This window comes from Gopherus flavomarginatus, chromosome 1, assembly GCF_025201925.1.
Source record: "Gopherus flavomarginatus isolate rGopFla2 chromosome 1, rGopFla2.mat.asm, whole genome shotgun sequence".
Classification (NCBI taxonomy): Eukaryota; Metazoa; Chordata; order Testudines; family Testudinidae; genus Gopherus; species Gopherus flavomarginatus.
Window position 1 is genome coordinate 117,811,405 of NC_066617.1, and position 26,208 is coordinate 117,837,612.

At 42.7% G+C, this 26,208-nt stretch overlaps 2 protein-coding genes across 5 annotated transcripts in view; one reads left to right on the forward strand and one right to left on the reverse strand.

The window, feature by feature from the left end:
* Positions 1 to 23,173, reverse strand: part of DCP1B (decapping mRNA 1B) — a 66,131-nt gene extending 42,958 nt beyond the window's left edge. The window contains exons 1-4 of one of the 4 annotated variants that reach the window (XM_050920850.1): positions 22,981 to 23,037; positions 20,214 to 20,254; positions 19,414 to 19,516; positions 16,644 to 16,771 (exon numbers count right to left, since the gene is read on the reverse strand). In XM_050920850.1, the coding sequence (XP_050776807.1) occupies positions 16,644 to 16,740 (97 nt within the window). In that variant the 5' untranslated portion in view covers positions 16,741 to 16,771; positions 19,414 to 19,516; positions 20,214 to 20,254; positions 22,981 to 23,037. Of the gene's footprint in view, positions 1 to 16,643; positions 16,772 to 18,403; positions 18,425 to 19,397; positions 19,517 to 20,213; positions 20,255 to 22,980 lie in introns of those variants that run through there. The other 3 variants (XM_050920840.1, XM_050920834.1, XM_050920860.1) reach the window with 3 other exon arrangements.
* The window catches only part of CACNA1C (calcium voltage-gated channel subunit alpha1 C), an 882,295-nt gene that overhangs the window by 2,569 nt on the left and 853,518 nt on the right, over positions 1 to 26,208 (forward strand). The gene's annotated exons all lie outside the window — the stretch shown is intronic.

The window sequence follows — 26,208 nt, forward strand, 5'->3', positions numbered from 1 at the left end:
GATGTCCGGAATTCCCAGTGTTGGCAGTTCACTCAGCAGTACGTGTTCAGAGCAACTAGTATATTGCTTATGTACTGACACCCGTAAATGGAAACTACAGCTGTGTTCAGCAGAAATACACTGAATTATTCCTCTTTCCACCTCGTTAAAAATCTCACCCACATCTCCAGAGTGCTCTAAATATGCCTTAACTCTCCTTCAGACACTTTTTGCATCAATCTTCCTGGCCAAACAGGAATACAATCCCACAGAATACAAAATCACCATCAGCCACTGAAAGTCTACATAGCATTGTTATCTTTAGCTTCAGTCTGTTTCTTCTCACATGACATACAATTTCACTGACTTTCAAATCAAGTCCATTATTCCACATAGTTGAAAATTCACATTAGCAGAGAGGCATTTCTTTTCTTGTGGATTATCAGCTTTATCATGCAATAGGGATACTTGAAAATGACAGATTTACCACTATAGGTACGGTTGCAAAACTGTTACTATAACAAATCCATTTTCACATATACAGGTCTTCAAAAAATGTTCAACTTTTCAGTCGAAGATTTCCATGCTCAGATCAGACTGTGCAGAAAGGTTTTGTTTTGTGTTTTTTTGAAGTTTGAACAAAATCCCTGTAATTGTGTTGAATCACGGGGAAAAATATTGTCTTCCCGCTGTAATATTTTAACCTGTTTTTAAACAGGGCTACAAGAATTGGCATATATATATAGCCCTCACTGAGCATACACTTTGATTTAAGGGAACCATTAATAACAAAAATAAAGTTATAAGCAATTGGAAAAATCACTTCAGAAAACATTTGAGTAAAGCATGTGTGTGTTGTTGCTCTTTTGTCTGTTTCTAAAAGAGCCATCTCCTTTGTGATTTAGATACTATAATTCTGAAATTACATTTCCTATCCACATTAATTAAAAGCAAAATTCCAAATAATTTAAAACAGTGCTTAACAGAACAGGTCTGTTCAATGCCCTCTATATGAGGAAGGGGGAAAATATGACCAACTGTGAATGTTTTCCCACTCCGCTTTTTTATTATTTACTCATTACATTATAGTTACTGATGTATATACATCACATGCTTATTTTCCTGGCAGTGAATGATCCTGTGCTCTTCAGACCTGACATTTCATAGTGGGATTCTACTCTCACTGAAGTCAATTAGAGTTTTGCTATAGACTTCAAAAGGGAGAGAGATTGTGTCTTACATTCATATTCTATATCAGGGGTCGACAATGTTTCAGAAGTGGTGTGCCGAGTCTTCATTTATTCACTCTAATTTAAGGTTTCGTGTGCCAGTCACACATGTTAACATTTTTAGAAGGTCTCTTTCTACAAGTCTATAACATGTAACTAAACTATCATTGTATGTAAAGTAAATAAGGCTTTAAAAATATTTAAGAAGCTTCATTTAAAATTAAATTAAAATGCAGAGCCCCCCCTAGACTCGTGGCCAGGACCTGGGCAGTGTGAGTGCCACTGAAAATCAGCTCGCATTCTGCCTTTGGCACACGTGCCATAGGTTGCCTACCCCTGTTCTATATAATGCAACCTGACTGACACAGTAGGTAGTGAGCTATTCCTATTTCCTAATAAAGGCCCTGATCCTGCATATATGTCCTGGGAGCCTGAACAGTAATGCATCTGTTCACAGTTAATTGCCAGACAAGGTCCTACAGTTCCAGCTAGCCATAAAACTCCTGATATAACAATTATAAATGCCTACAGGTAAGTATTCAGGATTGTTGCTATCTTTAAAAAAATAAATAAGGGTGAGTTTCACAGAACTCTAAAAATATAACTTAATACCCCCCCATTTCTATCCTCTCTTATTCTCCTATTTGATCTTACTCAAGCGATTTATTTGCTACATTCATTGAGGGGAAGGAGAATGGGCGAATAGAGCATTAATAGCAATTGCTTTTATAAGCCAATTTAGGGAATCAAATTCTGACCGAGAGAGAGAGAGAGAGACAGACAGACAATCAACTAGTTCAGATGAATGCTAGACAGGAGAAGTAACATCTTGAAGATAGGAACAAGAAGTTCTCGTTCTCTCAATGACTACAGAAAGAAGTTGAGCCCCTCTTCCCCAAGCACTCCTCACAGACCAGCATATTCTGAAGAGTTCTTTTCTTCTAAGCAGACTTTAAATTGTCTTCACACCTATATCAAAGGATTCTAAATAGCCAAGAAAGACAGGAGACCAAAGAGGGCTCCTCCCCCCTTTAAAGAAAGAGGAAGAGCAAGGGAAAAAAAATCTGTTAAATCAACATTAAGGTTGCAGATAAAGTGACATAAAAGAGAAAATGTAAATTTCTAAGTTGCGTATCCTATTTTATGGTATCCAATTAATGACAATCAGTAATATAATTAAACTGCGTGCGTAACCAGTAAAACGGGTATAGAGAATAATACATGTGCAACGTGACATAGCTAATAGCTAATGCGGCTATTGGTACTTGAACCTATTCCTTACCTGGTTTTAACAGTGTAATCTTATTATTACCTAAGTATTTTCTTCCCATTTAATTTATTTTCCCTTTTTAACATAAAATAATAATAAGAAAATGTCTATGCTTAGTAATGGTAGCATTTTAATGGTCTCAGATAAGCTGTGAAGGTCTCACTTCCTTGAAGTGAAGGAGGGGGGTCAATACCTACCTTTGCTGCTGTTCTTGTTCAGTGGGAGGAAAGATTATTATTGGCGTACAAGCTGTGATTACTTATTTTGACAATGGAAAACAGAAGCATTTTTTAAAAAACAGAGTATATTGTAGAATGAAGAAAAAATTGCAGACCCTCTACATAGGTGGAATTAGAAACTATTCTTGTAGCAAAGATGTCTCTCTAGGACTCAGCTTAGGTTCAACCACAAACATTTGTATTCTGGAACAAACTATTGTGGAGTGACTTTACAAACACATTATTTATCTTGAGTTTACTGGGAATCAATGGACATAAAAAAGCCCACTGGTATGGGCAAGCCCTCTGGATCCAGTGACCTGAATTTACATAGTTTCACCATTCTCATTTTAAAACAATATTATTGCATATAAACAAAATATTTATGAACATTTTTAAAAGGATTTTGCAGCCATGAAGGTGTCTTCTTTGATGGAACTAGATATTCTGACTCGATGTGCCATCTACTTTTAAAATCCAAACAATCCCCACAACAACTTGTCTTCCTTTTAAGTTATAAGGATACAAAGAAAATGTTGCTTCTGTGCTTAAAAAACACATTTTTTAAAAATTAGAAGTTTTCTGATTGAACATGGACCCATTTTTAATTTAAACAAACTACAGATTTAAAATGTGTGATTTTATGTGTAATGTAGTTACATCAAAAATCCACACCCGTCCCTACTACTTAAATGTACAATTCAGAAAGGCTTATTTAGTCCAGTAACATAACTCTCCCATGATGGACAACTGTGCAGATACTCCTCTCCACTTTTAACACTGATACTTCAACTAAAGGAATTCAGCCTCAATAGGTCAAGGGCAGAAGGTCTAAAAATGTCCATTTTCTCTCTCACAATGAAAACAATAGAGTAAATTACTGTTAACCAGAATTCCTTTAAAGTAGAAATGTGCACTGAAATGAACTCCATTCTAATGGACTCTAAAATGAGTTCTCCCAACAGAGATGGGTTCTAGCTTAAGTTCATCCAGGCACAAGCATAGTAAATCTAATTTAACAAGAAATATAATCTTGTCCAAAGAGATTGCAATCATTTGCTCACTGAGTATGGCCTTTGACAAAGCTCCTTTCCTGAGACAAAGAAGGAAGACTGAAAAAAATAAAGACATTTTAGGCTATTTCTTTAGGGACATCTGCCAAAACATCAACTGAGTGTAAATCTGTAAAATTTGAGGACAGGGAGAACACGTTCCTCAATCCTGAGTTGAACTAGCTGTAGTTACAAATGAAATTTACTTGCAAGAGATATTTACACACTATTTAAAAGATGATCTGTCAGGGTCTGTAAAGTCATTTATAATTATTTCTATTACAGTCACACCTAGGAATCCTAATCAGGGTCAGAACCTAAATTCCCTGTAAACTGCACGGACATGTGGCAGCCTATTTAGTGCTACGCAAATGCACAGGGAACCCACCCAGAGACCTGACACAGCCAGGCGAGGGGGGCCCCTCCCCCGACCTATCCTTGCTCCCACCCTCCCACGGCTGGATGACGGGCGGTCTGAACCCAGGCTCTGGCCACACCTGCCATAGCCAGGACACCCCTCCCCTGGCCCCAATTCTGCCACGGCTGGGGCGCCCCTCCCCTGACCCCAATTCTGCCGGAGCCTGGGGTACCAAGATCTCCCACAGCTGGGGCACCCCTACCCTGGCCCCAGAGCCCTCACACTCCTGCACCCCAACCCTCTGCCCCAGCCCTGAGCCCCCTCCGACACTCCAAACCTCTCACACATCACCTCCATATTTGGTGCACATAAAATTCATTTTGCATGTGAGCGGGAAAAATTAGAGGGAAACTCTGGTCAGTGCCCCATCATATTAAGCGTAATTCATGCTAGCAGAGTTTGGGTCTCTCTCTCTTTCAAATGGCTGTACCACATTTATGAGTCTGCCACTATCCTGGATCTAAGGAAATCTGCAGTATACACTCATGCTTTCAGATCTATAAGTCCCAGGTTCAGTCCCCGCAGATGACACAACCAAAACCATAGTTATATATTCACGGAAGAAAAAAGAAAACTGTCCACATCCCAGGTTACAGGATGGATACAAGAGAGACAAGACAGAGAAACAGAATTTAGGATACTGGAAGGATGAGGTAACAACAGAACAAAGCTCAGCATGAAAACAGGAGTCTCAGCTTAACACTTATCTAAATGAAGCTAGTGATCAAGTCCCAATGCTGAAATAACCATTCATTCAGGAAAGCTAAGGAGTTTTAAAATTTAAGGATGATGAAAGATGAGAAAGACATCACAAGAGCAGCTAAGATTGCTACTAAATTGTTAGTTCTGGTACAGTGACCAAATAAACCCTTTGAAATCCACCCATCAACAAAAACAAAAACAACAAAAAAAATGGTTACTCACCTTGTCGTAACTGTTGTTCTTCGAGATGTGTTGTTCATGTCCGTTCCAATCAATTATGTGCGCACGCACGTGCACGGTAGCCAGAAGATTTTTCCCATAACCATATCTATCAGGTTGGTCCGGGCGCCCCTTGGAGTCGCGTCTTCATGGCGTTCAATATAGAACCCTGCCAATCGGCCACCCCCTCAGTTCCTTCTTGCTGGCTACTCTGACAGAGGGGAAGGAAGGTGGGTATTGGAGTGGACATGAATAACACATCTCAACAACAGTTTGAGTAACCGTTTTTCTTCTTCAAGTGCTTGTTCATGTCGATTTCAATCAGGTGACTCACAAGCCCAAGTTTAGGTGATATGATCGGAGTCTTCCACTGATTGGAGCATTGCTCGCCCGAAGGCCGCATCGTCTCTAGCTTGCTCGGTAATCGCTTAGTGAGTAGCAAAAGTATGGATGGAGGACCACATTGCTGCCCTGCAGATTTCCTGAGTGGGAACTTGAGCCAGGAATGCTGTTGATGAAGCCTGCACCCTGGTGGAGTGTGCAGTGACTGGAGGTGCAGGAACACCTGCCAGTTGTAGCACTCACGAATACAGGACTCTATCTATGATGATACGTGTTGGGATGACACAGCCTGACCTTTCATTCTGTCTGCCACTGACACGAATAACTGGACTGATTTTCTGAACGGTTTTGTTCTCTAGATATAAAAGGCGAGCGCCCTGCAGACCTCCAGAGAGTGGAGCCTTTGCTCCCTACTGCTGGAATGTGGCTTAGGGTAGAATACCAGGAGAAAGATGTCCTGGTTGATGTGAAACTGCGACACAACCTTTGGGAGGAAAGCAGGGTGAGGCCTGAGCTGAACCTGTCCTTATAGAACACGGCGTAGAGAGGCTCTGATGGGAGGGCCCTGAGCTCAGACACCCTCCTGGCCAAGGTTATTGTTTCCAGGAACGCTACCTTGTAAGAGAGGTAGAGCAGGGAGCATGTTGCTAATGGTTTAAAGGCGGCTGACCATAGGGTTAGCAAGCACAGAGCAGCCCTCCGCACAGGGTGGAAGACCGAGATGATGGCTAAGTGCACTCTTATTGAAGACAACGAGAGCTCCTGCTGCAACACTGAGGCTAGCATATGGGATGAATGGCGCTGTGCCAACCAGACTGAAAATCTCTTCCACTTGGCAAGGTATGTGGCTCTCAGAGGTTTTTTTCTGCTGCCAAGGAGGACCTGTCTAACCTGCTCTGAACAGGAAAGCTCCAACCGGTACAACCATGGAGCTTCCATGCCGTGAGGTGAAGCAACTCGAGGTCTAGATATTGAAGACGACTGTGATCTTGTGTCAGAAGGTCTGGGAAGAGCAGCAGGATGACCATGGCTTCCACGGACATGTCTAGGAGAGATGTGTACCAGTGCTGATGGGGCCAGGCTGGTGCTATCAATATGACCTGAGCTCGTTCTTGCCGTATCTTGAGAAGCACCTTGTGAACGAGTGGTATGGGTGGAAAGACGAATAGGAGAGAACCTCCCCAATGGAGAAGAAGCACTTCCTGTTGTGTCGTGTGGCGAATAGCTCTATCTGGGGCAAGTCCCAACTCTGGAAGATTGAAATCGCGATGTCTGGGCAAAGGGACCACTCGTGGCTGTGCAACAACCTGCTGAGGTGGTTCGCCAGCTTGTTCTGTACCCCAGGGAGGTACAACCGAATGTTCTACACAGAAGTCCCACAGCACGAGGGCTTCCTGGGACGAGGAGAGGAGCGTACACCTCACCCCGCCAGTTGACGAAGAACATTGCTGTTGTATTGTCTGTCGTGACTGATACACATTGTCCTGTTAAGTATGCCCAGAAGGTCTGGCATGCTAGGTGCACAGCTCTGAGCTCTCTGATGTTGATGTGAAGATTCAGGTCCGCCTGAGACCAAAGGCCTTGAGTGCTGCGGTCTCCCAGATGTGCTCTCCAGCCTGTCTGATGTGTCTGTCATTAGCGACACAGACGGCTGCGGAGTGGTGAAGAGGACCCGAGCATACGTCTGAGGGTCAAGTCACCACAGGAGGGAGTTGAGGACGGGGCGAGGCAGGGTCACGATCCTGTCCAAGCTGTCCCGAGTTGGACGATATACTGACGCGAGCCATGACTGAAGAGATCGAAGCCTGAGTCTGGCATGCTGTATCATGTAGGTACAGGCATCCATGTGTCCAAGAAGCTTCAGGCAGTTTCACGCTGTTGTGGTGGGAAATGGTCTGAGGCCTCAAATGATATCGGTTAGGGCCTGAAACCTTGCTTCCGGCAGGTACGTCCTGTCTTGTGTCGAGTCCAGTACTGCCCTATAAACTCTATCCTCTGGACGGGGGACAGAGTCAATTTCGCTTCATTTAAAAGGAGACCTGGGTTGTCGAAGGTGGCGCTGATGAATCTGACTTGAGCTTCCACTTGGGTCCTGGAGCGGCCCATAATCAGTCAGTCACCGAGGTTCGGAAACACCTGTACCTGGTGCCTGTGCAAGAAAGCGGCGGTGACTGCTATGCACTTGGTAAAGACTCAAGGTGCTGCTGACAGGCCGAACGGAAGGATGGTAAATTGGTAGTGGGTACTGTTGACCACAAACCTGAGGTACTTCCTGTGGGGCTGAGTGATAACGATATGAAAATATGTGTCCTTCAAGTTGAGGGTGGCATACCATCTGCTGAATCCACTGAGGGGATGATGAAGGCCAAGGAGATTATGCAAAACCTGAGTTTCTTCACAAACTTGTTGAGTTCTTGCAGGTCCAAGATAAGCCAAAGACAGCCTAAGACCTTCGGTATTAGGAAATACTGGGAATAAAAGCCCTCGTCCCTGTGCTCCTGAGGAACCTCCTCCGCTGCCCGTAGAGGTAGGAGCTACTGCACCTTCTCAATAAAGAGCTGCTTGTGAGAAGGGTCCCTGAAGAGGGAGGGTGGAAGGGCACAGAACCGGATGGAGTATCCCCTCTCTACTGTGCGGCACACCCAGTGGTCCAAAGTGATATGGGACCATGCACAGTAGAAAGGGGAGAGTCTGGAGGAAAAGGTAAGATGGGGTAGATCCAGTTTTTTGTCCTGGTGCGCTGTCCTCAACCGCACCTTCAGAAGGCCGGTTTGGGGCCACAACGTGGTTTGAGTTGGCCAGAGTCCTGGCCTAAGGATGAGTGTTGTCTTTTCCTGACACTCCTGCTCCTCCTCTGAGAGCCGTCCTGGTGGTTCTGCTGATAGAACCTCTGAGGAGGTGGCAGCCTAAAGTGTTTCTGCTGTGCGGCGGGAGTATGAAGGCCCAAAGACCTGAGGGTGGCTTGTAAGTCTTTCAGGCTATGCAGCTTCTTGTCTGTCTTACCAGAGAAAAACGAGTCATCCCCAAATGGGAGGTCCTGAACGGTCTGTTGGACCTCATAAGGGAGCCCCGAGACTTGGAGCCAGGAGCCCCTTCTCATGGCCACCCCAATAACCATGACCCTAGTGGCAGTATCAGCACCTGGAGGGAAGCCTCCTCCACCAAAGCCAAGAATTGAAGGGAGGAGCTCCGCAAATTTGGCCATCGCCGCACAGGTATTATAAGAGTACCTGCTGCTGATGGCCTGCTGGTTCAAAATATGAAGCTGAAGAACCCCCGTAGAGTAGACCTTTTTCCCCGACAAGTTTGAGTCACTTAGCCTCCCTGTTTTTAGGGGTGGATCCCCGGAAACCCTGCTGCTCACGTCGATTAGCAAAGTCCACGACAAGAGAGTCAGGAGGTGGGTGGGAGTACAAATGTTCATACTCCTTGGAGGGTACAAAATAACGTCTCTCGGTGCGCTTGACAGTGGGTGGTAAGGAAGCTTGGGTCTGCCACAGGGTCTTGGTGGTATCCACAATAGTCTTAACAAATGGTAGGGCAATATCAGAAGGTCCTGAGGGGGGCGAAGATGTCCTCCATGGGATCAGCCTCCTCGACCACCTCCTCAGCCTTAACACCCAGACCCTGAGCAGCCCTTCAGGGCAACTATTGTAGCACCCTGCTGTCCTCAAGTGCCAGGGCTATGGCTGTGCTTGCCAATGCCTCATCCGGAGATGACTAGGAGGAAGCCCCTATAAGCAGCGGATGCTCCCTGGCATCAGCTCCCAAGGGGCCCCATGACTCTCGAGGGAATGTCAGTACCGACGGAGCGCCTGTCGGTGCTGGGGCTGTCAGTGTCGAACTTGGTGATGGTATGGGCACTGATGGTACCGCCGGTGAAGCTGGTGCCGAACCAGCTGCCCGAGCTGACAAAGCAGCAGGGCTGTTGTCTGTGCCGCTGTCGGTGCCGAAGATGTCACTGGAGCCAAAAATGCTTTCGGTGCTGAGGTTGCTGTTGGCACAGAGGTTGAAAGACTCACCGGTGCCAGCGATTATGCTGCAGCTGATGGCACTGTCATCTGGGCAGGTGCCGGTGTGAGCTGCTTGGTTGACGGTGGGATGAATGTGGCTGAGGCCACCGAAGACGCTGAGGAGTGGTGCTCTGGGATCCCTCCCTGGCTTTGGTGAAAGGCCCAGGGGGTCCAGAATGACCACTGTGGTGGATTCTGCCACTGCGGTGGCTAGGCCTGGGGCTCTCGCCTGTCTCACCTCTACCTTGATTCCCACTCCTTCGAGAGCAGTCGGAGTCAGCCTCTGACTCAGAGACTGAAGACTACGGAGGAGCTGAGCTTCTGTGTCTCGAGCGTCAAGAGCTTGGGGAGCAACTAGCTCTCTGTCCGAGTGGGCTGGTACTGAAGGACTTGGCGAGGGGGAATGCCTGGACATTATTGCCGGCTTCCCTCTCGACTGCACCCAGGGCGGGGTGAGATCGCCAGCGCCAGAGGTTCCTCCCTTCTAGGGGTTGAGAATGGTGCCATAAGGTGCAGTGGATCCCAAGAGCTTCAAAAGCTTCCGCTGAATCAGTGAACGTGGGGGGCCTGGACTCAACTGCTTCACCTGGGCAAGAGTCGACGTGGCCCGAAAGGGGGATTCCAAGCTGTGGCCTGCCTAGGATGTCGCTTCCTTAGGATTTAGGTAGGGGTGACCAACTGTCCGGCTTCTTTTTTTTCTGAGGCACCTGCGAGTGAGACCAGTGCCTGTTCTCTGCTGGGCCACAGGAGGTGCCATGCTGAGAGTCCTGGGACGAGTCCTTTCTTGGCACCGAACTCGATGATGGCGCTGGGGCGCTCTGCATCAACGAGGAACGTTAGGAGCCAGGTCCCCTGAGCCTGGGTGCATATGGGGGCATAGAGCTGCCTCCATGAGGATCACTTTAAGCCACTGTTCCCTTTCTTTAAGAGTTCTAGGATGGAACTTGGAGCAGACCTTACAGCAATCCTTTTGGTGACTCTCCTAGGCACCGTAAACATGAGGAATATAGCCCGCTCTTTGGCATGTGCTTCGTGCAGACCAAACAGTTTTTAAACCCCGGGGACCGCGGCATACCACAGCTCCAGGGAGTCAGAAGGCGGGTAGAGACCCCCAACAACTCTAATTACTAACTACTGACTAGTAACTACTAAGATAAACTAATTATATACAAACAATTGGAGTTGAATGCACTTGCTAAAGCAAGGGCTACGGGAACTTTCAGCCTACTGTCACTGGCGATAAGAAGCAACTGAGGGGGTGGTGGGTCAGCAGGACTCTATATTGAGAGCCATTAAAGCGTGACTTCAGGGGCACCAGGACTGACCTGACGGATGAGGCTATGGGAAAAATCTTCTGGCTCCTGTGCATGTGTGCACGCACACACTTGAATGGAATCAACATGAACAAGCACTCAAAGAAGAAATGGAAGTTAGAGTGAGAGTATCTTTCACTGACAAGTTCAAGACAATTGAGTCATGGTAAAAAAACCAACTAAAAACAAGCCCCTTCTCCCCCCAAAAAACACAAACTCCATTTAAAAAAAAACAAAAACCCACACAACTCAAAGCTCCAAGCTCTCCTTTCATCTTCTAAATCTTCTACGGATCTTGAAAGTCCCAATGTCTGGACTTGGCATTCAGTCTGGAGAATTAAGTTTCTAGAAACTGAGAGTTTCTCTATCAATGTTTTGTCTTTGATGTAGAAGTTTATGAGGAATGTTAACCAGATAACTCTGAAATGGAGGAAGTGCACAAATCTGAAGTGTCAGTGAGTTCAACATGCATCCTGGTCTCCAAGAAGTTTTCGAAACAATTGCAGCAAGTATACACAATTTCAACCAGGTTGAAAATACTGATTGTGGCATCCCAATCGCTCAGTCATGAGGTATTGAAACAGAGAGAAACTTCTGCTGGCAATATCCATAATGACTGGATGTGTTTGAGCTTTCACCTGCACTCCTGGCTTCTAAATTAACAGCTCTAGTTCCAACCTGGCTTTAATAGACACACAGACAAACTTTTCAAGGAAACAGTGGATTAGTGCAAATGTTCACTGCCTTGGCACCCAAAGCCCACCTGAAGAGCCTTAGGATTGGATTGTAAGTGTTTGTATCAATGCTTTAGGCACTATTTCAACTTCATGATACAAAGACAAAACAATATAGAAAGTGCCAAACTACAATAAGAAACATTTTAATTATACTATAAATCTTCATAAACTTTAGCATCATTGAATATAATTTTTGAAACTTTTTCTATTGTTATTGTATATTGGCTGCAAGTACCGTCCTTCTAAAGGATAAATATAATGCAACATGTATGTTAGACTTATCCAGCACAGAAGTACAATCCCTTGCTGCTGAGTGCATTCATTTCAGATTATGTGAAACAATGACCTACAGATATTCATCTGCATTGAAATCAAACTGGTTTCAGTGATTGTTCAACAGAATGCTGCAATTTGACAGGATTTATTCAGTCCCCCAATCGTACTGTTTGCTTTCAGCTATCTCTGAAATTTACACTTAGAATAAATTTTTACAAGTATCAACTGCTAATTTTCTTATAAAGGAAAGCAACTGTACTGCTGAACTGTTAAAGCACAGAGGAAAATGCATAATTTAAATCATATATAATAGGAAGATAAATACAGCAAATAATTAAAGACTCAGACAATTTAATGAAAGGCTAGAATAAAGATAATTTACTTAAAGTATCTACTAATTTTGCTCCAAGCCCTCAGTGGGCAAGTAGCTATTATTGCATGTCCCTCTACCAAGCAGATGGAGGCAGGAAATAAATAAAAGTTATAATATCAATCCCTAAAAAGGAGCTAGTTCTGATTGAAAATTCCAGTTCATAGGGGACACCCCAAAATCTCAACTTAGTGAGAATACTGGGACAAAAATGTAATGAAAAAGATCTACAGTACTGCTCGAGAAAATCCATAGTAATGTTGTGAGAATGAGTTAACTGGTGAAAACATATTTTTAAGACTGTTTTTTAAAAATGTATTGATTGTAGCAAAGTTTCTAAAATAGATAAGGAAGAAAAGGACCAGAGTTCCTCACACTTTAGTCAAGCAATCTTAGGGAAGATTCTGTCTGGACCTAAAGAAGGGCAGGAATAGTCAAATTAGCAAGTAAACTGCATTTCTCCTATGCTCTGTAAGTTAGTTCAGGCAACTGGTCACTTCAAAGGCCAGACATATGATGAGAGGACTGAGATATACTGACCCATCAGAGGTAGGCAAGTAACATCACCTGCCAAGAAGGCATTTCCAGATTACTGCCACTACAGTGAGATGTATAGAAAAAGGTGAAGAGATGTTCAGGTCTTAACTCTGCAGAACTCCAGAGAAGAGGCACATACTTTTTTCTGCCCTAACAGAGTGGGCTCCAGGTCCTGGAAAGATATCTTATTGGTCACATGGGCCTCTGACACATGAGAAAGGCTTTTAAGTTTTTCTACCTCTCTCCATAGATAAATAAATGGTCTGGATGCTGATTTCCGATACTCTTGTAGGTAGACCTGAAAGGCCTCTCACATTTACAATATGAAGCAACTTCTAGTATTCATCCTTTACAAAGGATCTAAGGGAAGTAAGTAACACAACATGAGCAAGTTTGACAAAAGAAAAAACCTCAGGAAAGGAGCGACTTGTTTGATCATCTCTTTGGCTTGGTAAAAGACTAAATTACCTACAGGAAGTTCCGTAACACTCCTAATTGAGCGATGGACACTAGGAAGATAAGTCTTAAGAGCAAAAAGTCACATGGACACTGGCTTCAGAAACCTGATACTGTGGGAAGGACGGGTGAAAATCCCATGAGATGTTCACAACTAGCCTTAGGTCCCAGAAAGGTAAGGAGCTCAGATTGCAGAGGGCTTGAATTTGTCCACTATCTTAAGGAATGTGACTATTTCTAGGGGAGTCCAACAGAGGAATTATTTTGCCCCCAATAAAGCACGAAAAGTTGCAGTTTGCAATCAGAGTGAGTGCTCAAACTTTTACTAGACTATTTTGGAGGAGGGTGGGGGGAAAGAGCAATAGAACAACCAGGGCTCAAATGTCTATCCCTGCACCTGGAACATATCTAACAGTAATAAGTATTGGAAATAGCCTACTTATGGACTTATAACACAGCAAACCTATGACTCCTTTTATGCCGTCAACCACTCAAGCCAAGTGAGCGACATAGGTGATTTCAGGTTCTGGTGGAGTAGCTGGCCCTGAGAAAATAAGTCCCTCCAGAAGGGGAAGGAACTTTTACAATACCAGAAGTACACTGGATGAGGACCTCGGTGCTTCCTCACTAGAGGGAAGGCATAAGCTAAGGCAAAGTGCGACAGTTGTAACAAGGCACTGGCTCTCATGGCTAAGGGATCCCTAATTGGAAAGAAGAATTTTGGGATCTTCATATTCCTCTGGATAACCATATATTGCCAATTCATGAGCATAGCTAATTTATGCAAAAACGTGTTTGTGTCACTGTTTCCCTGTACACTCTCTCCAATCCCCTTGACATGTTTGTTAAATATAATTGTTGCATCTGATCTTTAAATTTAGATGGTAAACTCTTTATGTCAGGTCCTGTTTCCTACTACACATCTGTACAACTACTAGTACAATGGAGCCTCTAGGTGCTATGGTACTATAAATAGGTTAATATAAATAAGTAATTATAATACTATGCTTCCCAGCAGTCTGTCATTCTCCAGATGATTCTGGTTGTGACTCATCCTGCCTATCCTGCAGTCTAGTTCCTCATCTGTGTGTGTATAGCTGAGAAGGAGATAAGGTTTCCTTCTAACCACATATGGGTCTGCGAGAGTCTGCTGCTATGCCTCTTTTCCTGCACTCCCCAGTACATGACACAAGTGATTATAGGAACACTTTTTGTCTGCATTCAGTGCATTGCCCTTCAGGCTGCACTGAAATGCAGGAAAGCACTGCAGACTGCTCTTATTTTCTGGAGGTTAATTGGTAAGATGTTTTTCTAATAGTCATAGAATGCTAGACCTTCATTCCACCTAATCCCTCCTCTTTTTCCCCTCCTCCATCCTCCCACCCCAGTCCCCTCCTTTCCCTATTCATTTATGTTTTCTCCTATTTTATTACTGTTACCCCCAAGGTAATATGTTATACCTATATAGTATTGTCTGGATTTGTACTGGATGGTCTCGCTGCTTTGAGAAGTTGTAAAACTGCATAATTCCATAATTCTACTGGCGATCTCATGAAGCATGTGGTATTTGGAAACATACAAGTCAAGTCACTTACTTATTTGTACTTTTTACTGTTTTTTCATGAAAAACAAACAAAACCACAAAAAAACCCACCATAAACATCAGCAGCCCTGAGCTGCCTTGTGGCCAACACAGGAATTCCAACCAGACAGACCTATGAGCTAGGCAGGGGGATATAGAAAGGAGATTTACATCAGATCTAGAAATAGGGACAAATAGTTTGAGCAGTGACCAGTTGTAAGGAGTTGGTGCTATTATGATCCTGAAGTTCTAAAATTCTGGCATGTCTTGCAGGGAATATATAGTTTACATTTTGAGAAGACAATTTAATGAATTATGCTACCATCAAATAATCGTCATTCTGTCTGTAATGCAGTGCTCAGGGATGTCTTCTTGTTCCCTCTATGCTAGTGTGTTTTACACCATTACAATATACTGTTTCTCACTATCATTAATTATTGTTTCTCATTGTTGTAAAGAGACAAAGATTAGTACAAATGACAAGATCTTATTCTCATTTCTTAAATCTAACATCAAAAAGTAAGTTTTAAGCATACACACACACACACAAAACCCACTGGGAATTTTTACAATGATATATACACATAACATAAGGAAAACACTTTGCATGTATATGGGTAAGAAACTTAAAAATCAAACAACTGGAGTGATAGCTAGTCCTTACCTTACTTACTGTTCTAAAATCCTACTAATGGCTACAAGTAGAGGCGTGGCGCAGCCTGGTGATGTCCTCTGGATTTACTTTCAGTTTCTCTGGGAAATTTCAAGTACCATCACTCACCTCTTTTTCAGCTTTTCGGATACTTTCAAAAGGCAGAGGATTTATGCATGATGTTCTCACTTTTCCACAATCATTTCTACCACACAGTGAGTCAGAGCCATTGAACTCCCTCTTGCTGCATTTTCCTGCTTCAAATTATATTTGGGAATAGATAGTCTCTATGATGAATATAACCCAATGTTCTGCAGGTGAGATACTATGACATATCTTCTGGTTCTATCACATTCAGCTGGAACACTTCTAAATTTTAGATGCACACGAAGGCAGGTCCAGAGGATTCCATACAAACTGTTTTAAAGTTTAGGACCTGAAGACAAGCCTGCACCATGGTACAGATCTCCTGCATAAGTGCAGAGACTTAACCCTTCATTTTCTGAACTACTGGCTCTTGCAGGCAAGCTTTGCCTAGTTACACATTGAAATGGCCTCTTGGGCAAACTAGCTCCTGGGAGCTTCAGGAAGCTCTTGGCCCTTGTTTGTGATAGTCAAATGGCTCCAATAACCCCAGGAAAGACTGAACCTTATATACTGCTAATGCCTGCAGATCCTAGGCCTGGAATGAGCCAGTCAACCAAAAACAGATGGACAAACCTGCCTTCCTTCCTGAGAGCAACAGTCAATAACACCCACTAATTTGGCTAAAAGGGCAGGGAGCTGTAGCCAAACCAGAAGGCAGGGTTTTTAATTGGCAGTGTTTTTCCAGTGTTGCCCAGCACACACAATGAAATCAGAGATCAGCTATACCATCCCATCTTGAGTAGCTTCCCCTTAAGGGAGGTCTTCCAAATACCAAGTCAGACATACTAAAAAAAACTCAAAACACATACTGCATGACAAGATTTCTACATATATCTATATTACACTGTATTGCAGCACATAAAGTCTACTATTTGTCAGCCAAGAGACAGATTAATGGCATAACAATGTTTAACTACTTTCTCAAGAAGAAAGGCACTTACAAAAAAAGAGCCATTCCTCCCTTGATTTGGCATGTCAAATATCAAAATTTGCCCCTCTGGGTTGCAATTCCTGAACAAGTCAACGTCAGCTCTTGAAAGCCATAGTCTAAATGCACTAGCAGTCACTGGAATGCTTTAAAGAGTTTACTTCTCAAACACTTTACCCAATGGATAGAAGAGAGACACTCACGTCTGGCATTTCTGTAAAGCAGAAAAGGGTCCTGCAGCTGGAAATCTAGGTCTTTAGTGATGGGTTCTGTTCGATTTTCCATGCTCAGCCTGTTCATAATGGTGAAGCCATGTCTGGGAGAAGCTGATCTGTAAATTACCAAGCAGAAAATCATAGCAAATCAAGAAAAAATATGAGTACCATTTCTTTGTCAGACAGTGCTCCAAAATTATTATTTCAATAGAAGTTGTTATATAAAATCTAACTATGTTGCTAGGGAAGAAACTGAACAACAGTCTTGGAGTTTGACAGAATTTTTGGTTCCTTTGTGGAATCCTTTTGCTTTCTTCAGACCCCTAAGCTCTGTATGAAAAATGACATAGATACCTGTGGCCACAATGACTGATTTTTTATAAACAATCTGCAGCATCTGAGGTGCTATAGTTTGAGTCCCAAAGCCTCTAGTCATAGTCCTAATTATTTGTTCATGCCCTGCATTCACAGCAAGTTCTAAGGACTACAACTTTAGGAATGGGCAGTAACTTACTAATGTTAAACTTGTCTTCAGATCATTGGTGTCATAGTATCTAAGAATCAGAACTGGTCTACACTTTCCAATTGCAGCAGAAAAGGGATATTGGAGATGCAGTTGTGGAACAAAATTAATTACAATTTTTACTTTTTTCTTTAATACACAAAAATAATGAATTATACAAGTCACTCCAGGAGGGATTTTCAAAACCCCCTAAGTGACATAAGAGCAGAAATCCCACACTCTACTTCCAATGCTAATAGGAGATGTTACTTTGGAACCAAGTTTGACAGTGATGGACATGACACTGACTAAATGTTTGGGGTAAGTGTCAAGTACAGTAATCACCAGTGGGTGTCTTTGTTAACTCCAAAGCACAGGAACCTACATTACAGGAAGGGAGGCAACAGAAAATGAAACAAAAGGTGGAAGTGATGGAAAGAATACTTGATGGTAATAGCCAGAATTGTATTTCTCAGAGTCTTTTAATGTTATCCCTAACAGGTCTCATTTTTGACATTTAGGATAAAGATATTTTTCACAGTTCACAAAGAAGAGCAGATGATAAATAAACCAGTTTATTTAATGGAAATGCTAGACATTTTCACATTTCCAAAATAGCGGTGAGAATGGATTTGTTACTACAACATCTGTAGAAAGGACTTCCTCAGTTGTACCCACCCCAGTTTCCAACAGGTATGAACAGATGATTTTTACTGTGCTAAGACCTAAACTTTATAAGCCTTTTCAACATCAACTGACACTAAAATATGAAGGGGACTATTTGGTTATCGTTTGTAAAGAGATCTAAAGAGAAGACACCCTATGTAGAAAAGTTAAATATTATTACTGTGGAAAACAATGCTTTAAATGAATAAAACTAGAGAACATAATTAGATGAGGGAATTAGATTGGACAACGCCAAACCACATTAAACTGTGCTGTGTATGCTGGTGTACTTGGCATTTTCTGCTCAGAATTGCTAAGAGCCCAGGATCCACTGAAAATAAAATCAGGTATTCTCTTATCAAAGAAAGAGAAGGAAACAAGGGAAGGGACTGACAGAAAGAATACTTGATGGTAATAGCCAGACTTGTATATCTCTGAGTGTTTTAGCATCATCCCCAACAGGAAGGAGATATTTGACACTTAGGGCTTGTCTTCACTACCGGGGTAAGTTGACCTAAGTCACGCTATTCCAGCTACATGAATAACATAGCTGGAGTTGACATAGCTTAGGTCGACTTACCCTGGTGTCTTCACTGTGTTGTGTTGACAGGAGATGCTCTCTGGTCAACTTCCCTTACTCTTCTCGGAGAGCTGGAGTACCGGAGTCGACCAGAAAGTGCTCTGCCGTCTTCACTAGACCCACTAAATTGACCCCTGCTGCATCAACTGCAGCAGCATTGATCTCCCAGTAGTGAAGACCAGCCCCTAGGGTAGAAACATTTCCTTGAAGTAGCCTTTCAAAATAAAGATTATAGTTTTAGTCTATCACTTTTCATTTTTGTAAAGCTCTTTATTTTATTAAACTCTTTTTTTAACCATGTATTTTTCAGTTTAATTATGTAACTGAATGTCTTCATTCTACTTTCCAGCCTATGCCTTTATTTCCTGCTTAAAGGCAAGGGCTGGAAAAGGGTTAACTGTTAGTGCTGTGATTAAGAATATAGGTGGAACTAAGCAGAAAAGACTGCAGTTACTAGACTTGAGACACTGCAACAGCTAAGTGAATATCCTTCCTCAACTTCCTTCTTATCAGGACCCAGAAAAGGAACCGGAGAGGTGGAGGGTAGTTGCAGACAGCTTGAAAATTCAGGTCCATTGTACAAGAGAATCATCTTCCTCCTATGGAGTGGGCAAGGCACCTTTGATCTGCCAGACCCTGCCATATGCAGCAGACGCAGGAGACAGTTCCTTCCTCCAGCAGTGGCAGCTACAACAGCATCTCTTACCTCATCCATTTTTGTTCTTCTCTACACAGATGAATAGAAGAGTAAGTGTGGAGAGGTGCTGGTACTGGCTTCTGGGTTGGATAGGAAGGAGCCTGGAGATCAAAGTAAGCTCTCATACTCCCTAGTAGAAGATTGGGTCCATTGTACACCTGGCCTCACATGCTGTTTGTCACTTCCATATCATTCTCTTCTCGACTCAATCAGAGGGACCTCCTGCCTCCTCAGTCCCCATCCTTCTCCTAGATGGATCCTCAAGAAAAATCAAATGGAGGGAGGAAATCCACGTACCTGTTCAACTACCCACCCATAACAGCTGCAACCCTGTGTCTGCTAACTGTCTGATCTTCTGCTCGTCACAACAACAGCAAGCCCAGCACACAGATGACAGAGCAGGCTTTGCAACATACCTGTGTGGTACAAAAGATGAGACTAGATGATCTAATGGTCCCTTCTGGCCTTAAAAATCCATTAAATTATTCCCCACTTCCCCCAAACAACCCTGCCTTCAATTAAGAGGTGAAGAGTTAGAAAAGAACACATGTAATCTAAAACCGAACCATGAAATTAAAACAAACATCCAGAGCCGTTAGAAAAAAGAGCCACTGAGAATATCTTAACACCTGGGGTGAAACATGCATGATAACCACATTGTAAGTAATTTGATATCGAGACAAATGTAAGGAAAATGCATGAACTTTCCCTTATCCAGGAAACAATTACAATTGTATTAAGTCCTGCCATTTCCTTAACCTTGACGAGAACTATTATTTACTCTGCCATTTAGCTTTTTTGTTCTGAAACCTTCTAAAAGGACAAATGTTGCATCCTATTTAAATAGAACATTGTCAAGATTTACCAGATTCATCCACACTGAGATCTAAATTACACTTCCAAGCCTTATTCACATGAACACGTACAAAGTGACGTTCTCCTTTTCAATCGTCCCTTCCCTGCATTGTCTCTGACAATTTCAAACTAACTTCAGTTATTCCTTTTCACCAGGTAATAAGACAGAATTTAGAGTGGTTAGTTAAGGATTCTTTTTAGCAGGTTTTTCTACTTCCACAGATTTTATGTTCAGACATTAAAATGTAACATTCTCACCTTGTGTAAACAAAGAGTGTTCCTTCCACATCAGTTTTCTCCTAAAATAAAAGAAACATTCAAGTAATTCAAATAAAAATTCATAAGGTGAAGGAAAACCAATGTTTTCCACAAAACAATCACTTAGTATCACCAGCAGGCATAAGACACACTTTGGTATAGTGAATTTAACATATTGGATCATTAATATAACAAAGACAGCAGTAATAAAAGGGATTATCCTTATGAAGAGGAGAAAGGTGGATTTACTGCCATATTCATAGTCCACTGCTGATGAAGCAATAGGAAGCACGGGAACTATTATTTTGTCAACCATAAATAAGCCACCGCTATCTTCCTTTTCCCAAAGACCATGACAGTTACATATCTCTGACTGAAATGAGGAAATAATTAAACAAATTTTCAGGGATTTGCTAGTAAGAGATTACAACTACAATAGTTCCCCTTCATCCTTCAGCTGAATCAGATTTTACGATAAGACAAGGAAACCATCAGCTCTGCATTTTTTATTTTTAGTTGTTTTTTTAAGACAAAAAAATCGCATAGTTGTCTTATCTATTTTCTTCTCCTGACAGCCTGTCAGCCAAAATAAGTGACGAGTTGTCATTTTAAAAAAAAAGAAACTTCGGTGTCTCTACCTGATATACACCTCTACCTCAATATAACGCTGTCCTTGGGAGCCAAAAAATCTTACCGCATTATAGGTGAAACCGTGTTATATTGAACTTGCTTTGATCCACCAGAGTGTGCAGCCTCGCCCGCCACAGAGCACTGCTTTACCATGTTATATCTGAATTTGCGTTATATTGGGGTAGAGGTGTACTGGATGTCAGAAAGTGCCAGTACATTTATGCTTCTGCATTCCATTTGATACATAATATCCCACTTGCTTAAACTATGTAAGCTTTTCTGGTCCAGGGACAAATATTTTGGCGACACGCTCTTTGGGATCCTTTCAGATGAAAGATACTACATAAATTCTGTCCGCGCAAAGATAGAGTTACATTTGAAAATCATGCTTAAACATAGTTCCCCTAAACCAGTTTTGATCACTGTTTAACCCTATCAGCATTAGCCAGTCAACAGAGTTAAAAACTGATTTGGGAAAAACTTTAAGTTTTTCAGACACAGCTCTATTTGCCGTATGCATAGAGTTTAGGTGAAATCATTATCACAATCTGCCCCACACATATTCAGTCTGACAAAATATTAACGGGACACTCAAGATAATCTTTTTTTAAAAAAATATCATCTGTATTACTAATGTCTTATATTTTTTTAAATCTAATATACTTTTCAATATTTATTTTTTGCCCGTAACTCAGTGTAGACTTTGAAAATGAAGTGCTAAGCTTCACCTCCTCCTAGTATCAGTTTAACTTTCTTATCCTCATGTACCAGCACGTTGCATTTGTGTCTGCCCGACCCCTCTCAAACTGCAGTGTAATATTTTAATTTTAAAAGTTTTTACTGAAATAAAGACTCTTGACAACATCGCTATTAGGTTTTGTAGGACTTCCTTTAAAAAAAAATCCATAACATTTATGTTTGAGGGATGACTTACTCAAAATTATCTATTTAAATAAGATTCCAGTCCTATAATCTAATTGTTATCAGGGTCTGCCCATGCAATGGACAATGCAGAGTGCCACTGAAGACAACAAATGCCTGTACAGGTATACTTGAACAGAGGAGATCAAGGGATCAGAGTTTAGAAAGAAAGCTCTACAGTGTATAATGTTAAGGTTACACAATTAAAACAACAAAAAGACAGGAAATGCAGGAGTTAAAACTCCGAGTTATAGATCTTATATGTTTTGTGTGTGTATAATATTTTAAGCAACAGATTTTAAAAGAAAAGCAAGACTACAAAATACTACATATGTGCAATGCAGCTGTTTTTCTGGAAATCTTTTAACTTTTGCATTTACTGTATTTTTATCACTTTTGACTGGATAAGCTTAATGCTGCATTAACTATTTAATTTAATTTATTAGCTATTTATTTTTCTCTTTCTTACATGATTTAGAAAGTATCTGCTTCCTTCTGGTACCGCATTATTGGTAAATCTGGAATTATATGCTGTGCTTCCAAAAATTACACACACCCACCCCACTCCATAGAGTGTTTCAGCCACAATACACTTTCCATAGAACTCTGTATTGTATTCATATACTATACATATACATACTATATGCTCTTCAGGGCAAGGACTTGTTTGTTACCTGCTTTAGCACACATTGTTTAATAGACACCCCCTATGAATTTAAAGTTCATCAAGACAGCGGGGGGGACGGAGGGGGGCAAGACGGCCACCCTTTTTCTCCCAACTATCCTCTCACCAGCTTTTGTCCAGTGCTCAGTTTCAGAATTGTGCGGGAGAGAACCAGAAACTGTCCCTTTTCCCATTCGGGTTTCACAGAGGACACGGGCTTTTATCACCGAGCATATTTTATCAATTAAAGAAGAAACATACAGCCCCAAGACTTTCAGTCACCATCCCTCCCCGCTCCCTCACTGCCCACGTGTGTGTCTGTGTGGGGTGTCTTACCGCTTCGTGCCTTCCCCACGTCGGGGGCGGTCTCCCCACTGCCTGCCCTCCCCAAACCTGTATATGTGTGGGGGAGGGGTCTCCCAGCTCCCTCCCGACTCCTGCCCTTCCCCAACCTGTGAGTGAGTGGGTGGGTGGGTCTCCCCGCTGCCTGCCCTACCCCCGGCATGGGGAGCTCCCGGCCCGGGGGAGAGGGGGGGGTCTCATCTCACGCACCCACTCGTTGGCGCGGTGCCCGAAGGTGTAGAGCGCCACCTGGCTGGCCACGTCCACGATGCTGCTGATGTAGGGGTCGTGCCGCTGCAGCGCCGCCAGGCTGATGTCCAGCCCCTTGCCCAGCAGGGCGGCCCCAGACACCGCCGCCGCCATTTTGCCTCCAACAACAACACTCACGGCGCGCTCGGTGGGCACGATTAATCTAAAGCCGAGAACGAGATCGATCCCTTAGCGAGAGAAGCAAAACCGGGCCAGGGTGCTGGCCCCAGACTCAGTAGTCGAGCGTCGAGTTCACATTGCTCAGGATTGTTGCTATTAGCAACAAGATAAACTCACCAAAAGCCGGGCCGGGCCGGGCCCTCTGTGCGTAACCCAGGGGGCGGGGCGTGAAGCGACCGCACCGTGTAGCGCCCGGCCTCGCACGGCCCACGCGAGAAATCCAGACTGGTCTGAGGGGCGGCTGTGTGAGGGCAGGTACACGCATAGGCACGTGCAGCCAGCAGCGTGCCGAGACCGGGATTGCCAACCTCAGTTGTTCCAAAATCATGAGCCAGGCCTCACAAAATCATAAACATGGCTCAACAATAATAATTTTTAGGTTCTTTTTAATTGTTTTCTGGTGGTGGAGTCTTTAGGGTTAATGTTCAACAGATTTACTCCACAACCCGGAGGGCTGCAGAGAGGGTGGTGATTTTTTTTTTAATGCAAGTTGAGAGTCTCTGAAAATTACTTGAGTCCAGCTGCTGGGGATTCAAGAAAAGCATTGAGAATTCATTTGCAAACTTACTACCATCAATTTGGGCTTGAACAGGGAATGGGGAGTGCTTGGCTCACTACAAAAACAATTTTCCATCTCTTGGTATTGACACTGCCTCATCCATTATTGGGAGTGGACCACATCCACCCTTATCTAATTGGCCTTCAACATTGGTTCTCCACTTGTAAAGTAGCTCCCTTCTTCTTTTCATGTGCCAATATAGGTTTATTCCAGTGTCTGTAATTTTCACTCCATGCATTCAGAGATATGGTTTTTTACCCATGAAAGCTTATGCCTGAATAAATCTGTTAGTCTTTAAGGTGCCACTGAACTCCTTGTTGTTTTAATTACATTTTGAGACTTGGCAATCCAGAGTAAGAAACACAGACACATATACATGTGCCCACAAGCACCTTTAGCTACAGAAACACATGTATGCCCCAGGGCACACATAGACAGCTATATATGGGCATGTACACATACTTATGAGTATACAGACACACCAAAGCATCAACACACAAAAGTACTCAGACAGCTCATGAAGCCATACATGTCTGTAGCATAGACACACATACAGGGGAATATATATATATATATATATATATATATATATATAGCTGCACATAGAATATCAGGGTTGGAAGGGACCTCAGGAGGTCATCTAGTCCAACCCCCTGCTCAAAACAGGACCAATCCCCAGATCCCTAAATGGCCCCATCAAGGATTAAACTCACAACCCTGGCTTTAGTAAGCCAATGATCAAACCACTGAGCTATCCTTCCCCCCTATACAGGGGAGTGGGGGGAAAGTACACACCCATGGCTATGTGTACTCATATTTGCCTGCATGCACCTATGGACCTACTTACTCATCTGAATCAGCTATGAAATAGCACAAGTGAAGCTAATCAATGGAGAGGCACCATGATTAGAAACAGATGGACACTACATTTTCCTCCAAAGGTAAGTAGTCCGGTGCCTTAACATCAGTCCAAAGTAAGTAAGGTATAGTGTTTCATGGACTAGGGAAAGAAATGCTGTGGTCTGAAAACTTCAGGAGGAAGATGTGAAGAAAACCAGTGAGGAGGAAGGGTGGCAATTAGGCATTCCTTGCTGCTCAAGTGACAAGTATATCTACTCAATTCTTTCTGCTGTCTAAACCCTCCTGGATTCCCTAGTAACAAGACATTTTCCCCCCTCCCCCCGCCCAATCCCCTCTGGTGTGCCAATCCTTCTTATGGCCATTTTGTCTACCCCAATTTGTCACTGAGGCATGGGAGGATTACACTTTCTCAACCTGACTTCTGCAGCTGGCCAGCCCTTTTGGTACCCATACTACTGATAATATTAAAAAAGGTTTCCCTATTTTGTATTACAAAAATCTGGTCAACCTAACTCCAAAAGAGACAGAATATAATGTAGAAATTGATTTGCAATAGATTGTTCTGTCAGATTGTAAACATTCACTCATGGTTACAATTTGGCATTCCAATGAAGGTCTGAGTCTGTTATTGCACAAGATTTTAATCAGAGTTACTGTTTAATAACAAGTTATTGTTTATATACCTTTTGAATTCTGAGAATGTATAAAAGCAGAAATTAGTAAGATTGTTTCAGTTGTTGCCCATTTGGTCTGACTGGATGGCTAATCAATGTTTAGAGCAGGGGTCAGCAACCTCTTATTCAACTTTTTGTTTAGAAATGGCCTTTCATTTTGAAATTTAGCTAATAACAGAGTTCAGCCTAAGCCTTCTCAGGTGTGGCTACTTCTAATGTTCCTCCTTCAGGATTGCTCAGTCCACAGTATGGGGAACATGTATGTTGCTGGTACCCACAGTCTAAAAGACGACTGTTGGACCTTTGTCTACCTCAATTCCCAATGGTTCAGGCAGTTTTAGTCTTTTTGTTAGCAGTTTACGTGCTCAGGATTCCTTAACTGACTCAGGCTTTGAACCAAATGGCACATGGAGAAAACTGTGCTCAGCCCAGTTAATTCCATCTGGCATAGTTATTTAAAAATTTTAACTCCCAAAATCAAACTAGATCCAGTCAATTTCATTCCCACACTAGAAAAAAATTGCAAGGAAAAGATCTATAATATCACAGTAAGTTATCAGCATCAGTGTATGTGTAATACTACCCCCTGGTGGAATTTGGCAGACCTTTTTGATGCAAAAGCAGCCTACTTCACTATCTGTTGAATTGTTATTTTAACTCACTGAAAAATAAGATTCTCTACTTTGGTGCTATTGATTTTGAGAACTCTGATGCTGTAGGTATTGTGTGTGATTAATTACAATAACCACAAGTTGTCATGGATTTCTGAGGAATTCTTTCAGAAAATGAGGGTAGGTTGTTTGATTGAGATCACATTTCTTGCTTTGCACATTTTTGCAAAATGTTTCTGTTGCCATAATTCTAAGTGTTGTCATATGGTGAACACTTATTTCAGACACTGTACATTTCGCACAC